The 18,571-nt window shown below is 36.1% G+C and overlaps 2 protein-coding genes across 3 annotated transcripts; both read left to right on the top strand.

The window, feature by feature from the left end:
- The first annotated feature begins 496 nt into the window (after positions 1–496).
- Positions 497–11,095, top strand: LOC132149058 (mitogen-activated protein kinase 1-like). The gene is made up of 9 exons (XM_059557966.1): positions 497–951; positions 3,770–3,952; positions 4,082–4,271; positions 4,612–4,728; positions 4,802–4,916; positions 7,091–7,222; positions 7,537–7,646; positions 7,770–7,898; positions 8,596–11,095. The coding sequence occupies exons 1-8, from the start codon at positions 740–742 to the stop codon at positions 7,887–7,889; spliced, it is 1,179 nt and encodes a 392-aa protein (XP_059413949.1). The 5' UTR covers positions 497–739; the 3' UTR covers positions 7,890–7,898; positions 8,596–11,095.
- Positions 11,096–12,497: 1,402 nt separating this feature from the next.
- gdpd3a (glycerophosphodiester phosphodiesterase domain containing 3a) lies at positions 12,498–18,245 on the top strand. Of its 2 annotated transcripts, none has more exons than XM_059557273.1 (11): positions 12,498–12,861; positions 14,281–14,477; positions 14,907–14,949; positions 15,359–15,494; positions 15,957–16,002; positions 16,093–16,211; positions 16,375–16,464; positions 16,565–16,698; positions 16,781–16,840; positions 16,916–16,967; positions 17,812–18,245. In XM_059557273.1, the coding sequence occupies exons 2-11, from the start codon at positions 14,339–14,341 to the stop codon at positions 17,938–17,940; spliced, it is 948 nt and encodes a 315-aa protein (XP_059413256.1). In that variant the 5' UTR covers positions 12,498–12,861; positions 14,281–14,338; the 3' UTR covers positions 17,941–18,245. The 2 variants fall into 2 exon arrangements, with proteins under 2 accessions (XP_059413256.1, XP_059413257.1); XM_059557274.1 differs by having other exon boundaries at positions 12,498–12,870.
- Positions 18,246–18,571: the final 326 nt, after the last annotated feature.

Here is an 18,571-nt window from a genome sequence, read left to right as displayed (position 1 = left end):
TTAAAAGGAAAATCGTACACAATATAATGGACACAATTAAGACCTTTTGAAACTGTGTACATGTGTTTGTTTAAATGCATCAAATAATAAATAATATACAAATGTGTATAAAGGATGCTTAAATGGTTATATTTACCTCTATCAAAATGGGAAATTAGTATAAAATATCACAATCCACCACCTTTAAGTAATAATAATAATTATTATTATGTATACCTTATATGTATGTGTATATTTAATGTTAAAAAAATATTATTATTATGAATTTATTATTATGTCCCCCGTTTTTGTTCCAGTGGTAAATGTTCAGATGGTGGAAAATATGACGAGTTCGTTTGTTTATCTCACACTTTAACATACTCTCCTTTCCCTTTATGTTTTCCAACCACAAACTAAATCACGCCGGAGGGCCTGCTAGCCAAACCCGTGGGTGGCGTCATTCTGCACACCCACTCGAGCACAAATGCGGCTGCTTGCTCTAGCTTTTCACGCGCAGCGCGCGCCCCCGAATGTTGTACAGGGGAAGTGCGCGTTCGCGCTCACGATTCTTTTAGATGCACGCTCGTTCCGCACTCGCATCCACAGGGGGCCTTGACCGACTCCTCTTCTACTGTCAAGAAAGCGCACCGTGTAAAGGCAGCCTTTGTATTCGATATACCCGTCTTTGATCAGAAGGCAAACAGGAAGCCCTCTTCCTCCCGAAGACTGCGCGAAGGCGACTGATTTTTGGACAGAAGCGATGGCGGAATCGGGCAGTAGCGCGGCTGCGGCGGGAGCCGCGGTCTCGAGTAGCAGCGCCGCCGGTGCTGGAGGTGTCGTCGCGCCCGGGGGAGCCAATGGAGCGACGGGACCCAAGCCTGGCCTGGAGTCGGTTAAGGGACAATATTTTGATGTTGGCCCCCGATACACCGATCTCCAGTACATCGGGGAGGGGGCCTATGGGATGGTCTGGTAAGCGGAAACGCTTTTTTGTGTGTTGGATCGGGGCGAGAATTAATGTTCTGGTAACGTTAAAGTTAATGACCAGCTCTTCGTAGTAAATAAAAATATTGTTGATTCTCTGAAAGTCTATGACATATCACATTCACTCTTTGGAGAGAGGAAAGAAGATATACAATGGGTTTCAAAAGCAACTGAATAATTTTCTCCGTTCAACAGATTTCCTTCCATTATCCTTCCCAGAAACTTAGCGCTAACAATAGATTACTAGTAATGCATTGGAATAAATCCCATTTCTACAACGCTGGCTGTGTTTGAAAGCATGGCGCTCTGCCGACATGAAGAGGTATATTTTTTTTTGGCATCAGATTCTTGCTCGGAGCGTTCAGAAGTGCAGTACAGACCGCCAGCGTTCAAACAGCCAGTGTCTCTCTGCAAGCGAATACATGTGCTGGAGAACATGAGTTTGGATGTTGAATGCCACTTGTCATTCTTGATTTTAGGGCTGTGCTTGTTTTGTTGTTTGTTTGTTTGTCTGTGTGGTGTGTAACTGCATGTCTGTGCTGTTGGCTCCTCAGCTGACAATCTGACATCTCGGTCTGAGCTTGTGAAACAGGCGTGGCTACGATGCGGCCGAATGTGCATGAAGGGGGTTAGCCAACATTTCGCTTTTTTCTGGAAATAAGATCCCACAGTTTTTGAGATGTCAGCTGTTGGTAAGATGTGGTTAAATGATGGCAAAATAGTTAAGTTGCATAATTCAGAGCTGTGCGCGTTGGTCTGTCTTCCATCCTCAAAATTACTGTCAAGTTTTGCTAGAGGATGTAAACAAACCCCCTGTAATAAAACACAATGGCCTTCTATGGATATCTTTGGGTTGGGCAGACTGCTGCATAGTAAGAAATTATATAAAGAAACAGATACTAGACTTTTTCCACAAATATAGTGCACTTTACCAAACAATTTAAATACATTAGATCCATGTAAAATTGCCTTTTCCATCTGAGATTTATGGGAATTCATATTTAACAATTAAAATAAAAAACAACTTAAATTATTATAATTTTTTTGGTGTTTTGAATTTGTTAATGTGTTAATTTTGGTAAACATTTTTACATTTACATTTAGTCATTTAGCAGACTCTTTTATCCAAAGCGACTTACAAATGAGGACAATGGAAGCAATCAAAATCAACAAGAGAGCAAAGATGTGCAAGTGCTATAACAAGTCTCAGTTTACTTAGCAAGGTCTTTGTTGCTGTTGTTTTAATTTATATAATAAATGAAAAGAAAACGTAAAATAGAAAAAAAATATAGCAAGCTGTTTTCTTTAATAATAACATTTTCAAATGTATACAAATACCCCACCTCCCCAGTTAGTGCCATGTAAAAAAAAAATTTAAAAAATTGTAAGATTGCATATTAAAGACATAATACTTTAAGGGGGAGAAAAAAATCAAAATTACAAGATTAAAGTTGTAGCAATACAAAAATCAAGTCAAAATGTTTTGAGAATAATGTAATTTCGAAAATAAAGTCAAAGTTTTGAGAATAAAGTAAAAAATTACGAGAATTAATTCATAGCAATTATGAGATTAAATTTATACTTTACTAGTCGATATTTGAAGTGGATCAGAAAAGTTAATCAAAGTTGTCCTAAGACAAGAACGGGTATTACGATACTTTGATGAAATGTTTTGATCCACTTCAAATGTTGAGTACTATATTTTGAGATTGTCTATATTAAAGTCTATGGATGAACAAATAAATATTGGCACGATGAATGCGCATCTCATCAGTAAAGCCGGTTCTGTAATCAGCTGTAAATCTCTACACATGCGCGCTTTCACATGGAGCAGCGTTTACTACACCAAACTGTTGTTCACTGACAAGCTGCGCAAAACCACGATCATTTTTACGCACGAGAAACATTGTGCCGATTTTTATCTTGCATCCATATTGAGGTCTATAAAAACTGTCTCATCGTAATCAAAAAGATTATTGATTTACATGCCGCTTAAACAGAGGTGAATACAGCAATCTGTCACGCCACATTAAAGAGTGTGAAAAACATTAAGACCTCGTTTGTATTTCACTATTAAACTGAATTTATGAAACAGAATTTGAAAGCTGGGACTTTTTTATATTAAAAGTACCAAAACCACAGAGCTTTTTTCCATTATTGGGTGACTGGTGCACTACAAATAATGAATGCATTCTAAGACGTGAAATATTGTTTCCAACCATACTGTCCCTGAGAGTATATGACACATGGTATGATTTCTGCTTATAATCCCACATATATTCAAATCAGTTGAAAATCTCCAGGTGCTTAATGTTTCAACTTTATTCTTGTCATTTTAAATTAATTCTCAAAATATTTTGACTTTATTCTCGTGTTTGACTGACAGACATTTGACTAATCTCGTAATCAATTTCTTTTTTTACGTGGCACTAAAACGCTTTTGTACCCTTTTAAAAAAACATGGTTGTCTTTATTTAAAAAAAAAAAATCTAAATATTGTTAATATATGCAAAATAATTTTTTAACATTAAAAGTTCATTTATAGGTTATAGCTAAAACACACACAGCACAGCAGGGATTTCAACAATTGATAAACATCTCAATTAATATAATACTTATAATAGCCTAAGGTTGACATTCAGAATTTTTCTAAAGTTTAAGCATCTCTGTTCACTCGTTTTAACATTGTTCCCAAAACGACATGAGTTTAAAATGTGCACAAGCTTGTATGAGTGGATTATTATTATTAAATTTTTTTTAATACTCCCTCCTCTCATCTCACCATCTCTTTCCCTGCCGCTTGCAGTTCAGCTATTGATCATGTGAATAAGGTCAAAGTGGCCATTAAGAAGATCAGTCCATTTGAACACCAGACCTACTGCCAGCGCACCCTGAGGGAGATCAAAATCCTCCTGCGGTTCCGTCATGAGAACATCATTGGCATCAATGACATCCTCAGAGCGCGTCGCATCGATTGTATGAGGGATGTGTATCCTTAATCATGCACTTCAACAGGCTCACAATGCAGTAGGCTGAGCTGTTGCACATACCGTTGTATTTTGAAGATCGTGTGTTTATCATCACAGTTTTATGCTTTAGTTCTTTAACTGCATTTCAGCTATATTGTACAGGACCTGATGGAGACCGACCTTTACAAATTGCTGAAGACACAGAATCTCAGCAATGACCATATCTGCTACTTTCTGTACCAGATCCTGCGAGGGCTGAAATACATTCACTCTGCCAATGTGCTGCACAGAGACTTGAAGCCCTCGAACCTTCTCATCAACACCACCTGTGACCTCAAGGTCAGAAAAGCCACACAGATTTTCCTGAAGAAATCTTAGTGTTAAGTGCATTGACAGTAACACTACAATAACACAGCAGCTTCAAACAGATAAGCTGACTCTAAAGAGTAGATATAAAACAAAACCTAATGTGAAATGGAAATCATTTTGTAAGCAATCTATTTCAGTGCAGATATTTTGAGGAACGCAGGATTAAATTTAGTAGTGTAATTCTTGTGCTTTCTTTAATCTTAAAGCAATGATCCTAGTGAAGCTAAATATAGAAATGAGGGACTTTAAAAACTTACCTGTTGGAAGGTTTTGTGGAGATTGGAGAATAATTATCCTTCCTCACCCATAGATCTGTGACTTTGGGCTGGCACGGATAGCCGACCCAGAACATGACCACACCGGTTTCCTCACAGAGTATGTGGCTACTCGCTGGTACCGTGCTCCTGAGATCATGCTCAACTCCAAGGTATGTCTATGTCATTAGGATTTAACCTATTAACTGGATGCATGTTTTGACATTCTCTGTCTTAATCTTTCAGGGTTACACCAAGTCCATTGATATTTGGTCTGTGGGTTGCATCCTGGCTGAGATGGTGTCCAACAAACCCATCTTCCCTGGGAAGCATTATCTGGACCAGCTCAACCACATATTGGGTAAGAACAAGGGCTGAAACGATAAGTCGACATTATCGACAATGTTGACAATAAAAAAATCGTCGAGTAGTCGTTTGATTTAATTTGACCTAATTTAGAGCCTGCAATAATGCTGTTTGACCAGTGTGGTGCTGTAGCGCAATACTGTAATTCAGCCGTCCTCGATGCAATTCAAGAGAAGAAGAGAAACAGCGCTAAGCACCCGCACCCGAGCCAAACTGAATGGCATTTGGATATGAAAATGTATAATGCGCGCTTTCCTGTCAATAACGAAATCAACAACAACAAAAATATCTCAGCAGTGTGAAAGCAGCAGTTAAAAATGCATCTTATTACACCGATGTGGATGTTTGCACGAGCTCAGTAAAGCATTCACCTCACGCCTATAGTATTTTATGCAATACCTTAAATCAAGCAGCTTTACGGTATTAAACATTATTATTAAATATTTGATTAAAGTGATAGTTTGGTTTGCAGAGATCAAAGCTTAATCTAGCTCAGGACTGTTTTTATTCTCATATTCAGGCAGTAATATTGTGCAATATTTTTACGATTTAAAATAACTGTTTTCTATTTGAATATATTTTAAAATGTAATTTATTCTTGTGATCAAATTATTGTGAGCTGAATTTTCTCCAGTCTTCAAGGTCACATGATCCTTCAGAAATGATTCTAATAGACTGATTTGCTGCTCAAAAAACATTTATTATTATTATCAATATTTAAAACAGTTGAGTACATTTTTTTTCAAGATTCTTTGATGAATATAAAGATCCAGAGATCAGAATTTATCTGAAATAAAAAGCTTTTGTAACATTATACGCAATACCATTCAAAAGCTTGGAGTTAATATCATTATTTATTTATTTTATTATTTACTTCTATTTACCAAGGATGCTTTAAATTGACAAAGACATTTGTAATGTTACAAAATATTTCTATTTGAGATAAATGCTGATCTTCCGAACTTGCTATTCATCAAAGAAACCTGAAAAAATTATATTCAGCTGTTTTCAACAATAATAATAATAATAATAAAATGTTTTTTGGAGCAGCAAATCAGTATATTAGAATGATTTCTGAAGGATCATGTGACTGGAGTAATGATGCTAAAAATTCAGCCTTGAAATCACAGGAATAAATTACATTTTAAAATATATTCAAATATAATTATTATTTTAAATAGTAAAAAATCTTTCAAATGTACTGTTTTTGCTATACTTTGGATCAAATACATGCAGGCTAGATGAGCAGAAGAAACTTCTTTAAAAACAATGTTACTGTTCAATGTTACTGAGTGGTTGTGTTTATTGTGAATAAAATTATTTACCCAAAAATAAAACATCTAATCACTTACTTTTATTTTGTTTCTTATCAATATGATATACTTACGAAAGGAGATGTTAGGCAGAATCAGGTGTCATTCAGTTAATTTTCATACAGTAATTAAATGGTAAATAAGAAGGTTTCTCTGTCATCTCATGTTGTGTGTCAAATTTATTTATTTGTATAAATGAATTGTATAATAATTGTAATTACATAATATTATTTCCCAAAGCTGAAGTGATTAGACTCTTATTTATTTGTTATGTATAACAGTATTTTAACTAATTGCAAGAGCTGAATAATCAATCAAATTCTATTGATTAATCAGTGAAATAATCGACAATTAATCGTTCGATTTATCGATTATCAGTATAATCGTTTGTTGCAGCCCTAGTAAAAACCAATGCTTAAACCAGTGTCATATGATGCGATTTCAAGTTTTCATTTCTCTTTGGAGTGTTACAAGCTGTTCATGCAGAGATGAGATCCCTAAAGTTGCAAAGACTAAAATCTCGAACCCAAAGAGATAGTCTTTATCAAAGTTAAGACTTGTCCACGCCCTCCTTAAACGGCTCATTTAAACACGCCCCCACATCGCTATGTCACTGTGTGGGAAGATTTACATAACACAGCCCAAATGTTCATGCAAAGTTAGTTGCATTTTATTATATTCTATAGCATTTTTTTCCTTGCTGTCCATGACCTATCAGGGCTTCTTTCCCAAAAGCCCAAATAGATCGTAGAAACAATGGTTTTCAGTTGAGGACCACTGTGTTGTTGTTATTTGACCCATTTGGTAATGCAAGCACAGTGTTCATTTTGTGATCATTTTCCTGCCCCTCAATCAGGTGTTTTGGGCTCCCCCTCTCAAGATGATCTGAACTGCATCATCAACATGAAGGCCAGGAACTACCTCCAGTCTTTACCCCAGAAACCTAAAGTCCCATGGAGCACTCTGTTAAACAAGGCAGACAACAAAGGTAAGCACGCACATTAGGATGTTTAGTGAAATTATATGCATGTAAGAGGAGTCTGGCAGTAAGCTGTTTCAAGTACTGAACAAATGTGCGCGTCAACAAATGGTCTTTTGACGGTCTGGCTGCATTGTGAAAGTATGTTAAATAAAACATTGCCAGGGAAGAGATCCTTGTATGCTTTTTCTCTGTGACTATTATGACTGTAGTTGTGCAAAGTTTGTAGGTTGTATGTTGGTACTAGTGATTAAGTTCCTTTCTAATTCTCAATTTAACATAGAAGTGGAACTTCTTTATGTATGTTTACCATTGCATTTCAGCTCTGGATTTATTGGACCGCATGTTGACCTTTAACCCCATCAAACGTATAACCGTGGAGGAAGCACTGGCCCACCCCTACCTGGAGCAGTACTATGACCCCTCTGATGAGGTATCTTTCTTTCCCCTCTCCATCTCCATCATTTCTGTCTCACGCCCCTTAAGTCTGTCATCTGTACAATCCCATATCAGTTAGTTAAGCCTTACAGTAATTTGGCATTGTTTGCAAATTCAGCCGGTGGCTGAGGAGCCTTTCACTTTCAACATGGAGCTGGACGACCTTCCTAAAGAGAAGCTGAAAGAGCTGATCTATGAGGAGACGGCACGCTTCCAGGCCACATACCAGGGCTCCTGAGGGGGACAGGTACAAAAGCACATGTCAAATGTCCAAATCTACAAGTGTGAGATTTAACTGATGTTAATATATGCTTCCTAGGGGTTTAGTGATATTTAAACCGAATCACAGCAGTTAAAGAGATATTTCACCCAAAAATGAATTGATGTTCAGTTTATCTTGTATGAATTTCTTCCTTTCACAAAATAAGATATTTATAAAAAAAATATTTAAGTTGTCCTTAAATATGTAAATGTTTTGTCAAGTTTTAAAATTTTATTTATGCATGTGCATATTCATATTTAAGTCTTCTTACTATATCTATCAATCTATCTATATATCATTTTATCTATACCTTGTATAATACATTTTAATGTACAAGTACAGATGAGATTTGAAAGCTACTGCTGTCTGTTCTTGGTTGAACTATTTCTTCAACTTATTTGACATATTATGAAATCTTTTGTTTTTCATTATTTTTCATCTAACACAAAAATGAATATTTATCTTTATAGTAGTCAGCTTTCTTTGTCTGTTCATTATATTAACATGTAAATAATTCTTTTAGAGAATATATAGTTTCAGTATGATTTTTTTTTTATGAAAGCAATTCTTTATATTATTCCTAAATTGAGTAAAGCCTTACACTGGTTTTGAAGAATTTCCATGTTTAAACCTTTCATTGGTCACTGATGGTCATTGATGCTTTTATTTTATTTTGTTGCAGCCATCACAGAGAACAACTGAGCAGCGTGGAGTCTCCAATAAAGATAACTCCAGACAACCTGCAAAAACATATACATGCATATATACATATACATAAAAAAAACAAGATAAAAAGTGGGAAAATGTACATTTAAAAACTTCAGCTTTATTTTATCTGTCCATCTCTCTTTCCTGCTGGGAAGCTGTGCGCTAGTTTGGGCTTATATCATCTTATCATAACTTCATTAATTGGGACCGCCAGACTCACTATTCTCATCGCATACCACACACAGCTCCTGCTCTCTGAAACAATTGAATCTTTCACCCTTTCTATCAATACCCTGCTTCTCTCTCTGTTTTTATCCGTCTCTTTCTCTTTATGTCTCTCTCGAGGGTGTCTTTCGACTGGTCTTTTTTCCCCATTCCACAGAGATGGAGAGAGAGAAGGAGGATCTCTATGATAGGCTCTGACTGGTGCGTGTGTGTGTGTATATAAGTGGTTTTGAGTTTCTTTGGCGTATTGTAAGTTGCCGATCTGTTTGTACACTGTAATTTGAACGTTACGATCAGTCACAAAATGTGTTTTGTAATGTTTTGGGATTTATATTTGAATAGCTTTTGAAATATAAAGTCATTGCTTGTGTTTCTTTTTTTTTTAATCATTCAAAGACAAATTATGTTTCATTTAATGAGGTTGGACTTTTATTTTGTTTTCTATTCTGGGGAAAAATAGGTCTTGCTTTGATTCTTGAGAAATATCTTGAGTAAAAGAGAAACGGCGACAGGCAGGATGAATGGAGGAAAGCGTGAGATGGAATAGTATCATCTGCTGTAAAATATCATGTTCTACTGTTGAGAACTGAGACTCTTGCCAATGTTCTTGGGGAAATTAAGCCATCAGTATCATCTTTTTGTTTAATGCTGGCTTCTTTTCCCTGTTTCTCCTCCTCTCGCTCGTCTGTTCATTTGATGGAGGATCTGTGGTGTGCAGACCTCCGTTGTGCGTTCTTTTGCATTTTTTTTTTTTTCAGGGGGGTTGATACTGATTTCTTTGTGAATAACAATAGTTGTCATTGGTTACCATGTCCATGGCTACTGTTGCCATGATTCCTTTCTGATAAGTCACACATAGTTCCCCACGTTCTGGCTTTGTTACTTGCAGATGTTGGTCCCTTTCTCTTTTTCTTTCGCGTCATTCTTTTTCTTCACTTGTCTGTGAGTGATTGAGGAATCATAGCCAAGCTTAACACTTTCAGAGCCATAGCACATTTTGTCTCATTCCCTCCCTGTGATGTCAGAACTTTTCAAAGGGCTTTTCCACAGGGCTTGCTGACCTCACGCCTCTCCTGCCTGTGATTGGCTGTGTTTTTCTTATTTCGAAAATGGACTTCTTCTGCATGCATTACATCTTAGACGTAACAACCTGCCTTTATTGTATGTCGCCATCTTTCAACGGTGTTTCTAAAGAAACCATTGTTGCTTTTGGCCAATCATGGATGAGGAAAGCATGTTCAGGTGGGAAGAGTTAAAATGGCACAGTGTGTAGCTGTTTTGCATAAATACAGGGTGTGATTTGCATGAATTAATAAATCCCCTGTGTACAAATCCATTGAGATGAGTCTCAACTGCAGAGGAATTTCACTCCGCACGTCAATCACGTGACATTTCTCAACCGGTGCACCTGCACTTTGCGTCTCATGACCAAATATATATATTTTTTCTTTCAGTTTGATCTATTCCTGTGACACAAGTTCCCTTGTTTTCATTATAAGCTTAAGTCTTTTTTTCTTAATCCCCCACGTGTTAGTGTGAGGTGTAGCAGGCAGTGACGGTTGGTTGGTCACTCACATCCCATGTCTGTGTCTGTACATCTGTTCTTTCCAACCAGAAGCTGCTCTTCTCTGCTTCCTCATGAGGAGGGGAGATCATCCCGCTCTGTGATCTGAGGGAAACCACTCATTACCAAGGAAAAGATTATCTATATTACTGTATTGTCAATGGCAATGACATGCTTATTGTGAATGGGACCATGGCGACTGTCAACAGTCTTACAAACACACACACATATATTTAAGGATGTATTTCTCACGTATAAATCTGCCCGCATACAGTATATGATTTCTGAAGCCTGCAAAGGAGGCAGTTAACATAATGTTTTTTTAATGGCTGTTATTATGATTATTGCTGGTGTTATATTGGTGAGGTCTTTTTTTATTTTAAAAACTGAAAAGGGATTTAAAAACTTTTGTCCTTTGTTTTTAAAGTATGTTTTGCATTTCTTTCATTTTGTTCGCTTTGGGTGTGAAACATAATTGGCTGTTCACTGTTTCTGAATTCTATTTTTTTCCCTAAATCTTATAAGGAATTATTTTAAAAGATGATTAAACAGTATGGGTAGATTGTCAAGAAAAATGAGCTATGGATGGTTATAGTTTATGTATATGCTTATGGGTATAATAAATTAAACAATTAACAAAAACAGAATTATATACGTATATTAAATAAAATTCCTGATACTGTAAGTCTTTGACTTGTGTGTGTGTGGGCTTTTTATCTTTTTTATTTTTATTTTTTAAATAAAGAAATGTTTTATTCTATTTGACTTATTTTTACAAAGAAAAAGAAAAATAAGAAATAAACTTATTTCTCAGCAAACAAGTTAAATACACGTACACCAATTCTTTATTTTAAATAATCATATAATCATACCATGTACCATCAACAATCATAAGCCCTATATATTGACATTGAGACTAATTGACATATTGCAAGTTTTTCATTTTCAAATTATCTTTTTTTTTTTTATTATTATCTTTGAATAAAATGCATTACAAGTATTTTAGATTTTGTTTTGTTTAAAACCTAATTGTGCACATGATGCATTTAAATAAATGTGCTTGTGCGCTTTTTTTAATTGCTACTCAAAGACAAATCATTATCTTGTCTCTTAATTAAAAGTAAAGCATTATTAATTATTTAATGGCTAATGAATGGACAAATATTTTCCTCCTAATTCCACTCCTTGCTTTCTGGGAACTCCATTACCTTTTCTCTCCTCTTAAATCAGCCAAGTTGCCTGTCCAGTTGGACGACTCGTTTGCGTCGCCAACATGTTTCAGCATGGGTTGAGAATTCTGCTGTGAGGCATTCTGCTCTAGAAGACAGATCGAGCTCTTTAGGTTGTGGGTGTGGGTGCAGACTTGTTTAAACACAAAACTGAAGTGACTGAAATGTGATCTAACACACTGATTCACTGCGATTCATGTTAGATGAAACTGAGGTCTATCAATGCTTTTGATGAAAACAGTTGGCCAAGACTGCATGAATTAGGTAGGGATTATTAGCCTCGCTTCCCATCTCTCTCTGCTACCCTTTGTTTATTCATTAATGGTCTCTCGGCAATTCTATACAAAACCAGAACAATAGAAAACAAAAATGTTCTGCTGACAGGCAGAACTATCAGTGTGTACATTTGTTGTGTGTGCATTACTGTGGGTTTGCATTTATTCCACTGTAAGCCTTTGTTAAGCACTGAAATGTGTGAAAACATGAATACTGGCCAAACATCAACTCGTGTCCTCTGCTACTACCAACTGTTGCAATGATGCAATCAACAAAAGCCCCTTATGCTGTCTGCCTGATCCTGTTTGTCCTGCCTGAACCTAATTTGCACTAGTGAGAATATGAATTGTATATTCACTATTAGTCATTTAAGTAATGAAGTACAAGTAAAGTGAAGCAGAATGATACGTGCTGGAAGGCCTCAGAAAACTCACAGACAGTGCAAACCTGTGTTTGTAACCTTTATTCAAAAAGTCGAGCATTCCACTGCATTCCAAAACATTCATACCCCATTACAGTCAAAAAACAAAAACCAAAAGGAGGGGGGAATTTGGAGTTACAAAGAGTGCAACTACCAGTGAGTGACTGATAACTGAGAATGCACACCTAGAGAGAAAGGTTTCATTATGTAGGTTTTCTCTTGTGTGGCTACATTGATATTAGACGGAATCGAGCAAAAGGCAGAAGCTTTACATTGCTGTCTTGTTATGCTTTGCTCATTAGGCAACATTTCCTAGTAAGTAAAGTGCCAAAGTGAGGGGGGATAGGGAGTGGCTGAGAGAACCTGTAGTAATCTGAAGCAGTGAGAGACGAGGCAGAGGAAAATCATATTGACATCCGCACTGAAGACAGGTGCTTGGCGAAGTTGCTTTTACTTGGATCTAAATCTGGATCAGAAACGCAGGATATCTCAAAAAAGAAGTTAAAGAAATAAATAGAGATACTGGTAAGTTATGTTTTTGGTGTTTGTTATTATGAGATGGGGATTTCTCATGTATACCCAAAAATAAAATAAAGGAACATACTCCAGTATTTTAATCTTAATTTATATTTTATTTGTATTTTATTTGTGTGTGTTTATGGATAGAATATATATATTTTTTACAATTAATTTAATGTAATTATTGTACAATATTGAAATTTGAATGTTAACAGAAATATAACATAATATTAAAAATCAAAATGCATATTTTTGATATTACACTTTTCCTTTGATATCCCTCAAACAAGCCTGCACTGGCCCTTTACGGGGCCCCAGTGGACTGTCAGCGCAGGACCTCTCAGAATTTGCTCACAGGCAAAACGTTGGCCACATAGTGCTGGCCCTGCATGGGCAGACCTCGTTATTAATCTACAACAGGGGTACCCAAATCTGGTCCTGATCAAACACAACTGAACCAACTAATTAGGATCTGAAGGAGCACTTAATAATTACAGACAGGTTTGTTTAATCAGAGTTGGTACTGAAATCTGAAGATAGATCTCCAGGAACAGGATGCACCCCTGATCTATAACAATACATCACTTTAAATACTTTTCAGCTACTATTACTTAAGTCTTTGGGAAGAGCAGTTATAAAACATCTGTAATGGATGCAGTTACCACATAATAACTAATGTCTATATTGTCAAAAATGGACAGTAGTCAAAGGGATTTCAAATCAATGGATTTGTTAAATACAAAATAGAAAACATTCAATTAAGGTTAAAACAGCAACATATAGCCAAACTTTTAAATACACAAAAGTAAAAAGTAAAAAAAAAAAAAAAAAACAAGCAAGCAAAGCAATGTAAGATTGTAGAATTTTGTCATGTGAAAGTTGATGCGTGTGAAAGTCTCATCTGTAGTACATCAATATCCAAACACTGTCCTAGCTGAAGTTGGCTGATAGCAAATGAATAACCCAGCCTTTTGTAATGAAAACAAGCCACAGCTCTCAAACACCAGACTCTTCCTAACCAGGAACAATCAAAAAATAGTCGAGAGGAAAAGAATGTTAATAAATCCATATTCAAACTGGACGATGATGTGGTAAACTCAACAATAAAGAGTCCTTCTAAAATGCATACAAATACACTGTCTTAAACTCTTGGCATAAATCCAAATGTATGTACCATCTCTGCAAAAAACATCAGCAATGTGCACATTTAAATAGAAACCTGTTTAGGTTTGGTGTGTGCTGGCCCTAGCCCACTGTGCTCGCAAAAAGCCAGCATGGGCCCCGCAAGGACATGTTTGCAGGGATGTATTTATTATACGTTTCACAATTCATTTAATGTTAGTATTGTATAATGTTACAATTTCTGTGTTAAATTAAAAGAATTTAAGTATTACACAATATTTAAATCCAATCTTTTCTTCAAAGACCGGGTTTCTATTTTTGCCTTCACCTGCTGCTCTCAAAGCCCTTTATATTGGGAATCATGGCAAGTTACCTGTACTACCTGCTCCCAGCTGTGGGGGGCTACGCTCTCACTTCACTGTACTTCCTGAAGAACCCTCAGATTCTGCACAAGAAGAAGCAGACAGCCTTCTACTGCACCCACATCTCTCACAGGGGAGGTACAGTACCTGATCGGAGTCAATAACCAGCTTATGCCAGCTCAAGTCACATTAAACCTAATCAATAGTAATGATGCTGAAGAATAATACTAAATCCTAATTAAATCATCACAGCAAACGTCTTTTTGATTTAAAGAGGACCTATCACAATGCATTTGAAGTTACATAATCCTTCTGATTTACAGTTAGATTATTTTAAATGCATATTGCTGTAATCTGTTAATAAATATTGGGAAATCTTGTGACTATTCCATAAAACTGTCAGCGAACAGCATTAGATAATTGAGTGTTGTGATAGCATGTGTGAATGTTTTCCTCATGGGGTTTGTATGTAAAATTAGTTAATATGTGCCTGAGTGAATGATTAACTCTGAGGATTTTTTATGTTTGTGCGTCAATGAGTCCTGACCTCCTGCTTTCTGTCCTCAGGCAGTGGTGAAAGGATTGAGAACACTATGGGGGCCTTTACACAGTGAGTCTCTGATCACTTCTGTTGATGTCTTTCAGACACTATCAGCTCCTTTTAAGTTCCTACCTTATATTTATGTGACTGCTCCGTCCATCTAATCAACATTTTATTTACACATTCATTTTATGGGAACAAGTATCCCAAAGATTAACATACTGATAATGTTAATAGAATTTGAATATTTGTTATAAAACAAAAAGTGAATACTTAGGTCACTCTTTTTTAATTAATGGAAGTGAATGAGGACTGTGGCAAAATTGGTTTAAATCACTCATTCATTAAATTTCAAGTCATTTACAGTAATACATGAAAATCCACATGACATTTATTCACTGGAAACATTAACCCTAATTGTTCTTGCAGCATTCATGAAAGTAGCAATGTCCAAAATGTCTTTTTTTTTTCTTTTCAGTGCTGCTGAAGTGGGCACAGAGATGCTGGAGTTGGACTGTCACTTAACTAAAGATCGTCATGTGGTTGTGTCACATGATGAGAACCTCCTGCGGCAGACTGGGCATGATGTCAACATTTCCTCCTTAAACCTGGAGGTCAGGGGTCAAAGTTAATTTTTTCTCCTGATACACTGTGCAGTTCTACCTGCTCTATTACCAACAATTCGCACTTTCCATGTGTACCTACACAAAACTTTGGGGTCAGATTTATTTATTTTTGAAATAATACTTTTATTCGGCATGAATGCATTACAGAGTGTGAAAACAATGAATCATGGTTTCACATAAATAAAAAAAAGCTCATATCAGAGTGATTTCTGGAGGATCATGATTCATGTGACACTGATGACTGCGGTAATGACTGTTAAAAATTCAGCTCTGACATACATATTTAAAATAGTAATAACATCGAACAATACTATTGTTTCAGTGCACTCTGGTCAAATGAATGCAGCCTTGGTGAACAAAAGAGACTTCTTTCAAAAACATTTAAAAGTCTTTTGAATGCCAATCTTTATAAACCACAGGTTTTGGCTAATGATTATAATTTTTTTTTAGGAGTTGCCACCTTATAAAGAAACACTCGAGGTGACCTTTAAGGCAGGTGTGTGATTTTACCAGTAAAATTGCAAACACATATTAACATATTTATTAATGCATAATCATTATACATGTTTTACTTCCCTTTGAACAGGCCACTTCAGCACTGGGTCAGATAGAAGCTTTGCATTATTAGAGGATGTTTTCTGCAAATTTCCACACATAGCTGTAAACATTGAAGTCAAAGAGAATAACAGCGTGCTGATTGAGAAGGCAAGAGAGTAATCATCATCCCCAATATATAATTTAAAACATCAAAATGACCCATAATATTTCTCCTAATTGTTTAACCATATTTACCTACATCAGTTTACTAAGCCTCCCTCTTTTGTTCTTATCTACAATAATGTTATATTTTATGAACTACCTTTTTCAGATTTCTGAACTTGTGAAGAAATACAACAGAGAAGCCATCTCAGTTTGGGCCTCTGTTGACTCCACCATCATGGAAAATTGTCGCAAAACAGTGCGTGTGCATTTATGTCCCACTCTACCTGTTTTATTTGAGTAATAAATCGCCCACATACTTCCCTCTTTCTTACATCTTTGTTTTTTGTCAATGGCAGAACTCCTCCATGCCCTACATGTTCACTGTAAAGCGGGCTTTAAAGATGCTCCTGCTCTACTACACCGGTCTCCTGCCATTTGTTCCCCTCGGAGAGAGTTTCTTGCAGTTCTACTTACCACAAATCATAAACAGGTCTGTATACACCAAATATTTCCATACCATGTTGTGTGCATGTTTCTCACACGGATGCATTTTCACGATCTCTTTTCTACAGAGAATACATTCCTGAAACGTGGATTCTGAGAAGCAGACTGGTCATCTTCTTAATAGAGAGGTAACTTATTTTAGTAGTAGTATTAGACTATCCTTTTAATTAAGGTTTTATGGTTTTCTGTGTTTTATTTTTCAGACTAACACTGAGAAAAGGGATGTTCAAGCACCTCAGGGATAGGGGTATTCAGGTGTGTGGCCATGCTATATCATGTTTTTGTGTTAATAAAGAAGACGTTCACCCCAAAATTACATTTGCTGACAATTTACTCACCCTCAGGTCATCCAAATTGTGGATTAGTTTGTTTTTCCATCAAAACAAATTTGGAGTAATTTAGCAGTACATCACTTTCTCACCAATGAAACCTCTGCAGTGAATAAGTGCTGTCAAAATGTTCAAACAGCTGATTAAAAATAGCAATAATCCACAAGCAATCCACACAAATCCAGTTTATCAATTAACATGTTGTGAAACAAAAATCTGTGAAACAAATCCATCATTTAGGCATTTTTAACTTCAAGCTGTTGCTTCAAATTTGAGTCTTCCACATCCATAATCTAGTCATAATATTGCTTTCTCCAGTGAAAAAAAAAAAATCAACTAAATAAGTTCTAAATCAGGAAATAAATAAGCAGACCGTTTACATGTGAAAACAGTTCTAAAAAAAATATATATATGTCCATGGATTTTGATGTGAGAGGGCAACAGGCGATGGATATTTTCACTGGAGAAGGCGTTATTATGAATTATGGACTTGTACTTTGGCCAGAGACTAAGTAAAACACTTTATTGACGGATTTGTTTCTTACAAACACGCAACTTTTCAATTCATAAATGGTTAAATGGTGGACTGGAATTGTGTAGATTATTGTGATGTTTTTATTGTGTCTGTTTTTGGCTGAACTTCCTTTACGAAACAGCATAGCGTATTGAGTGACTTGAATTTTTGGTGAGAAACTATAGTCTCGGGTTGGGTGTACCTACCTTCAAAATGATGAAAAAGAAATGTTCTTCCTCTCTCTTCCTCTCTTTAGATTCATCTCTTTGTGTGTAATGAGGAACAGGATTTTAAGACTGCATTTGCTGCGGGAGCAACAGGAGTCATGACTGATTACCCCACCTTGTTATCCAACTATATTAGAAGGCACAAACAAGACACGTGATAAAACACAAATACACAATGTACTTCACTCGTCTAGTCAAACCAAAGACTATAGAATACCCTTACTATACATACATACTAACTTATATACTATGCCTTAAAGGGACTTACTTTAGTCAAACATGCACAGACTCTACAAATGCTGTTTGCCTTTAAACATACAGCAAAGTTTTTTATCAATGCCATTATTAGCTTATCAGGACAGGCATATTGTTTACATGAAACTTGGTTTATGGCATTCTTCATGGGGCATTTCATGAGTATCAACACAAATAAAATAATAAATGAAATTCATGTATTCTACAAGTGGACTGCTTTCTTTGCTTCCTACATTATACTCACACCATGTTCAGTGCATTTTTATTGTGGTTTTCAGTCAGTCAGTGTCAGTTTAGCGCCTCACTACCTATGTTTGCAAACAAACACTATCCAGCTTCTTTAAGAGGCCATGCAAAGTCCATCAGCCGTATTTAACAGGGGAGATCAGTAGACATCAAAGCCTGAATTTCCCTCTACTTTGGAAAATCTTTTTTAGATACAAAAACACATACTACGGCGGCTTTCATTATATACTTAATTATTTTTAAATCGTCTGCCTGATTTCATTTTCATATAGACAACCAGAAGACGCG

Source organism: Carassius carassius, chromosome 9, assembly GCF_963082965.1.
Source record: "Carassius carassius chromosome 9, fCarCar2.1, whole genome shotgun sequence".
Lineage (NCBI taxonomy): Eukaryota > Metazoa > Chordata > Actinopteri > Cypriniformes > Cyprinidae > Carassius > Carassius carassius.
This window is presented reverse-complemented; position numbering and strand designations above follow the sequence as displayed.

Excerpts from the sequence above, each read along its gene's own strand:
- gdpd3a (XM_059557273.1), top strand. The coding sequence starts at position 14,339 with ATGGCAAGTTACCTGTACTACCTGCTCCCAGCTGTGGGGGGCTACGCT. Across the intron at positions 16,003-16,092 it reads CGAGGTGACCTTTAAGGCAG|GCCACTTCAGCACTGGGTCA; the intron begins GTGTGTGATTTT and ends CCCTTTGAACAG. Across the intron at positions 16,841-16,915 it reads GTCATCTTCTTAATAGAGAG|ACTAACACTGAGAAAAGGGA; the intron begins GTAACTTATTTT and ends TTTATTTTTCAG.
- LOC132149058 (XM_059557966.1), top strand. The coding sequence starts at position 740 with ATGGCGGAATCGGGCAGTAGCGCGGCTGCGGCGGGAGCCGCGGTCTCG. Across the intron at positions 4,272-4,611 it reads ACACCACCTGTGACCTCAAG|ATCTGTGACTTTGGGCTGGC; the intron begins GTCAGAAAAGCC and ends CCTCACCCATAG. Across the intron at positions 4,917-7,090 it reads CCAGCTCAACCACATATTGG|GTGTTTTGGGCTCCCCCTCT; the intron begins GTAAGAACAAGG and ends CCCCTCAATCAG.